This window comes from Oncorhynchus keta, unplaced genomic scaffold (assembly GCF_023373465.1).
Source record: "Oncorhynchus keta strain PuntledgeMale-10-30-2019 unplaced genomic scaffold, Oket_V2 Un_contig_4355_pilon_pilon, whole genome shotgun sequence".
In the NCBI taxonomy this organism is placed as follows: domain Eukaryota; kingdom Metazoa; phylum Chordata; class Actinopteri; order Salmoniformes; family Salmonidae; genus Oncorhynchus; species Oncorhynchus keta.
In genome coordinates, this window is record NW_026287726.1 from 56,784 (window position 1) to 62,783 (window position 6,000).

Below are 6,000 nucleotides of genomic sequence, written 5' to 3' on the forward strand. Positions count from 1 at the left end.
ACTAGAGTTATCCCAGGTCTGATGTCACAACGAGTAGTTACAACTAGCGTTATCCCAGGTCTGATGTCACAACTAGAGTTATCCCAGGTCTGATGTCACAACCAGTAGTTACAACTAGAGTTATCCCAGGACTGACTTCACAACGAGTAGTTACAACTAGAGTTATCCCAGGTCTGATGTCACAACGAGTAGTTACAACTAGTTATCCCAGGTCTGATGTCACAACGAGTAGTTACAACTAGAGTTATCCCAGGTCTGATGTCACAACGAGTAGTTACAACTAGAGTTATCCCAGGACTGACTTCACAACGAGTAGTTACAACTAGAGTTATCCCAGGTCTGACTTCACAACGAGTAGTTACAACTAGAGTTATCCCAGGTCTGATGTCACAACGAGTAGTTACAACTAGAGTTATCCCAGGTCTGATGTCACAACCAGTAGTTACAACTAGAGTTATCCCAGGTCTGATGTCACAACCAGTAGTTACAACTAGAGTTATCCCAGGTCTGATGTCACAACTAGAGTTATCCCAGGTCTGATGTCACAACGAGTAGTTACAACTAGAGTTATCCCAGGTCTGATGTCACAACGAGTAGTTACAACTAGAGTTATCCCAGGTCTGATGTCACAACAGTAGTTACAACTAGAGTTATCCCAGGTCTGATGTCAACGAGTAGTTACAACTAGAGTTATCCCAGGTCTGATGTCACAACGAGTAGTTACAACTAGAGTTATCCCAGGTCTGATGTCACAACGAGTAGTTACAACTAGAGTTATCCCAGGTCTGATGTCACAACTAGAGTTATCCCAGGTCTGATGTCACAACCAGAAGTTACAACTAGAGTTATCCCAGGTCTGATGTCACAACGAGTAGTTACAACTAGAGTTATCCCAGGTCTGATGTCACAACAGTAGTTACAACTAGAGTTATCCCAGGTCTGATGTCACAACTAGAGTTATCCCAGGTCTGATGTCACAACGAGTAGTTACAACTAGAGTTATCCCAGGTCTGATGTCACAACGAGTAGTTACAACTAGAGTTATCCCAGGTCTGATGTCACAACTAGAGTTATCCCAGGTCTGATGTCACAACGAGTAGTTACAACTAGAGTTATCCCAGGTCTGATGTCACAACTAGAGTTATCCCAGGTCTGATGTCACAACTAGAGTTATCCCAGGTCTGATGTCACAACGAGTAGTTACAACTAGAGTTATCCCAGGTCTGATGTCACAACCAGTAGTTACAACTAGAGTTATCCCAGGTCTGACTTCACAACGAGTAGTTACAACTAGAGTTATCCCAGGTCTGATGTCACAACGAGTAGTTACAACTAGAGTTATCCCAGGTCTGATGTCACAACCAGTAGTTACAACTAGAGTTCTCCCAGGTCTGATGTCGAGTAGTTACAACTAGAGTTATCCCAGGACTGACTTCACAACGAGTAGTTACAACTAGAGTTATCCCAGGTCTGATGTCACAACCAGTAGTTACAACTAGAGTTATCCCAGGTCTGATGTCACAACGAGTAGTTACAACTAGAGTTATCCCAGGTCTGATGTAGTTACAACTAGAGTTATCCCAGGTCTGATGTCACAACTAGAGTTATCCCAGGTCTGATGTCACAATGAGTAGTTACAACTAGAGTTATCCCAGGTCTGATGTCACAACCACAACTAGAGTTATCCCAGGTCTGATGTCACAACGAGTAGTTACAACTAGAGTTATCCCAGACTGTCTGATGTCACAACGAGTAGAGTTATCCCAGGTCTGATGTCACAACGAGTAGTTACAACTAGAGTTATCCCAGGTCTGATGTCACAACGAGTAGTTACAACTAGAGTTATCCCAGGTCTGATGTCACAACCAGTAGTTACAACTAGAGTTATCCCAGGTCTGATGTCACAACAGTAGTTACAACTAGAGTTATCCCAGGACTGTTATCCAGTAGTTACAACTAGAGTTATCCCAGGTCTGATGTCACAACGAGTAGTTACAACTAGAGTTATCCCAGGTCTGATGTCACAACGAGTAGTTACAACTAGAGTTATTAGGTCTGATGAAACCAGTAGTCTAGAGTTATCCCAGGACTGACTTCACAACGAGTAGTTACAACTAGAGTTATCCCAGGTCTGACTTCTGATAGTTACAACTAGAGTTATCCCAGGTCTGATGTCACAACGAGTAGTTACAACTAGAGTTATCCCAGGTCTGATGTCACAACTAGAGTTATCCCAGGTCTGATGTCACAACTAGAGTTATCCCAGGTCTGATGTCACAACTAGAGTTATCCCATGTCTGATGTCACAATGAGTAGTTACAACTAGAGTTATCCCAGGTCTGATGTCACAACAGTAGTTACAACTAGAGTTATCCCAGGTCTGATGTCACAACCAGTAGTTACAACTAGAGTTATCCCAGGTCTGATGTCACAACTAGAGTTATCCCAGGTCTGATGTCACAACTAGAGTTATCCCAGGTCTGATGTCACAACTAGAGTTATCCCAGGTCTGATGTCACAACTAGAGTTATCCCAGGTCTGATGTCACAACTAGAGTTATCCCAGGTCTGATGTCACAATGAGTAGTTACAACTAGAGTTATCCCAGGTCTGACTTCACAACGAGTAGTTACAACTAGAGTTATCCCAGGTCTGATGTCACAACGAGTAGTTACAACTAGAGTTATCCCAGGTCTGATGTCACAACTAGAGTTATCCCAGGTCTGATGTCACAACTAGAGTTATCCCAGGTCTGATGTCACAACTAGAGTTATCCCAGGTCTGATGTCACAACTAGAGTTATCCCAGGTCTGATGTCACAACTAGAGTTATCCCAGGTCTGATGTCACAACTAGAGTTATCCCAGGTCTGATGTCACAACGAGTAGTTACAACTAGAGTTATCCCAGGTCTGATGTGATAGTTACAACTAGAGTTATCCCAGGTCTGATGTCACAACTAGAGTTATCCCAGGTCTGATGTCACAATGAGTAGTTACAACTAGAGTTATCCCAGGTCTGATGTCACAACGAGTAGTTACAACTAGAGTTATCCCAGGTCTGATGTCACAACGAGTAGTTACAACTAGAGTTATCCCAGGTCTGATGTCACAACTAGAGTTATCCCAGGTCTGATGTCACAACTAGAGTTATCCCAGGTCTGATGTCTAGAGTTATCCCAGGTCTGATGTCACAACTAGAGTTATCCCAGGTCTGATGTCACAACGAGTAGTTACAACTAGAGTTATCCCAGGTCTGATGTCACAACCAGTAGTTACAACTAGAGTTATCCCAGGTCTGATGTCACAACGAGTAGTTACAACTAGAGTTATCCCAGGTCTGTTCACAACTAGAGTTATCCCAGGTCTGATGTCACAACCAGTAGTTACAACTAGAGTTATCCCAGGTCTGATGTCACAACTAGAGTTATCCCAGGTCTGATGTCACAACCAGTAGTTACAACTAGAGTTATCCCAGGTCTGATGTCACAACCAGTAGTTACAACTAGAGTTATCCCAGGTCTGATGTCACAACAGTAGTTACAACTAGAGTTATCCCAGGTCTGATGTCACAACCAGTAGTTACAACTAGAGTTATCCCAGGTCTGATGTCACAACGAGTAGTTACAACTAGAGTTATCCCAGGTCTGATGTCACAACTAGAGTTATCCCAGGTCTGATGTCACAACCAGTAGTTACAACTAGAGTTATCCCAGGTCTGATGTGACTAGAGTTATCCCAGGTCTGATGTCACAACGAGTAGTTACAACTAGAGTTATCCCAGGTCTGATGTCACAACGAGTAGTTACAACTAGAGTTATCCCAGGTCTGATGTCACAACGAGTAGTTACAACTAGAGTTATCCCAGGTCTGACTTCACAACGAGTAGTTACAACTAGAGTTATCCCAGGTCTTGATGTCACAACGAGTAGTTACAACTAGAGTTATCCCAGGTCTGACTTCACAACGAGTAGTTACAACTAGAGTTATCCCAGGTCTGATTTGTTGCAGTGTTTTTGTTCCAGTACTCCCTGACTATCTTGTCTCTCTGTTTTCTCTCCTCCAGTCTGTAATGTGGACTCCATGCTCCTGTTCCCGTCAGCTTCCTCTGAGAACTACGTCACCTTCTCCCGGAGCTTCCCTGCTCTTCCAGAACTCTCCGTGTGCCTGTGGCTCCGCGTCGACGTCGGGTACGTAGGAACGCTCCTCTCTTACGCCACGGAAGACAACGACAACAAACTAGTCCTATACGGACGCAACTCCTCCTCCTCCTCTTCCTCCACCTCCAACCGAGCAACCCTGGACTTTGTGGTGGGAGACCCTGCGTACCGTGAGCTCCCTGTGGACTCTGTGCTGGACGGGTGCTGGCACCACCTCTGTGTACTCTGGTCCTCTATCCAGGGACGATTCTGGCACTACACCGACCGGCGCCTGACCTCCGCAGGGTCACGGTTCAGGAAGGGTTACGAGGTGCCGGGAGGGGGGGATAGTGGTGCTGGGAGCAGAGCAGGACAGCCAGGGGGGAGGGTTTGATCCCAACGAGGGGTTCGTGGGGCGCCTGGCGGGGTTCACCGTATGGGACCGGGTGTTGAGTCCTGGGGAGGTGACGGGGGTGGCTACGGGGAGGGGGGTACCCCGGGGGGTGGTGCTCGAGTTGGGGGACGTTGACGGAGTTCATGGGGAGGTGCAGCAGGTAGCCTGCGAGTGCCTGGAACACTGTAGCTGAGACGTCTGATTCCAAACCGACCCTAACCGCTCGTCCCTCATCCCTATAGGCACTCCTAGATCTACGGTGTGGTCCTTTAGGGCAGAGTGGGCTTGTTTTTACTCCTCTGTACTTGATTGATCAATTAAGGTAATTGATTTCCCCTCACCTGGTTGTCTATGTCTTAATTGTGCGTCAATTAAAAATAAATAATAACAAACAACAACAACCAGCCTGGGGGGCCTTGGGATTCAGCTGTCTAAATGTTTTACTGTTCATCAATTGTCACGCATAGGTGTAATAGGTGGCGGGGAAGTCAGGCGCAGGAGAGTCAAATGGAGTGTAAATATGGAGTCTTTTTATAAAGTTCCAAGAGTATGCTCCATAACAATAAATGTACAAACAAACAAAACATGGGTACGAAGACCCGACGCGCACCTATACAAACAATCACACTACACTGACAACAAATCAATCTCTGACAAAGACATGAGGGGAAACAGAGGGTTAAATACACAACAGGTAATGAATGGGATTGAACACAGGTGTGTGGGAAGACAAGACAAAACCAATGGAAAATGAAAAAAGGATCAATGATGGCTAGAAGACCGGTGACGTCGAACGCCGAGCACCGCCCGAACAAGGAGAGGCAACGACTTCGGCAGAAGTCGTGACATCAATTAACTACCAGGGAGAATGAAGACCGGCAGAACTGCCCTTTGGACTGGATGTGGACCTGTATTGAAAGAGGAACACTTCTCTAACCTTAAACAGTGCCACTGACACACTGTAAAATTGAGCATGTGAATGAAAGCCATCAATTATTACTTAAAGCAATGTTGTTATATGGCTAAACAAAGACTATTTCATAGCATATATATTGTTACCCAGCAACAGACAGAGAGAGAGACAGACTTACAGACAGACAGATACAGACTTAAACAGAGAGAGAGGCAGACAGACAGACAGACAGACAGACAGACAGACAGACAGACAGACAGAGAGACAGAGACAGACAGAGGATACAGACTTAGACAGAGAGAGAGGCAGACAGACATACAGAGGCAGACAGAGGGACAGACAGACAGAGAGGCAGACAGACATACAGAGGCAGACAGAGGGACAGACAGACAGAGAGGCAGACAGACAGACAGAGAGAGAGACAGACTTACAGACAGAGAGAGAGGCAGACAGACATACAGAGGCAGACAGACCGACAGACAGAGAGAGTGAGAGAGGCAGATTGTTCAGATTGTTCTGTTATAAAGTCAACAGACTAGCGGCTAGTTGACCAACTGA

The 6,000-nt window shown here is 45.5% G+C and overlaps 1 protein-coding gene across 1 annotated transcript in view; it reads left to right on the forward strand.

Annotated features, from left to right (window-relative positions):
- Positions 1-5,595, forward strand: part of LOC118382233 (trichohyalin) — a 28,534-nt gene extending 22,939 nt beyond the window's left edge. Inside the window, 2 exon segments of the mRNA XM_052509289.1 lie at positions 4,063-4,484; positions 4,486-5,595. Coding sequence (XP_052365249.1) covers positions 4,063-4,484; positions 4,486-4,722 — 659 coding nt within the window. The 3' untranslated portion in view covers positions 4,723-5,595.
- Positions 5,596-6,000: the final 405 nt, after the last annotated feature.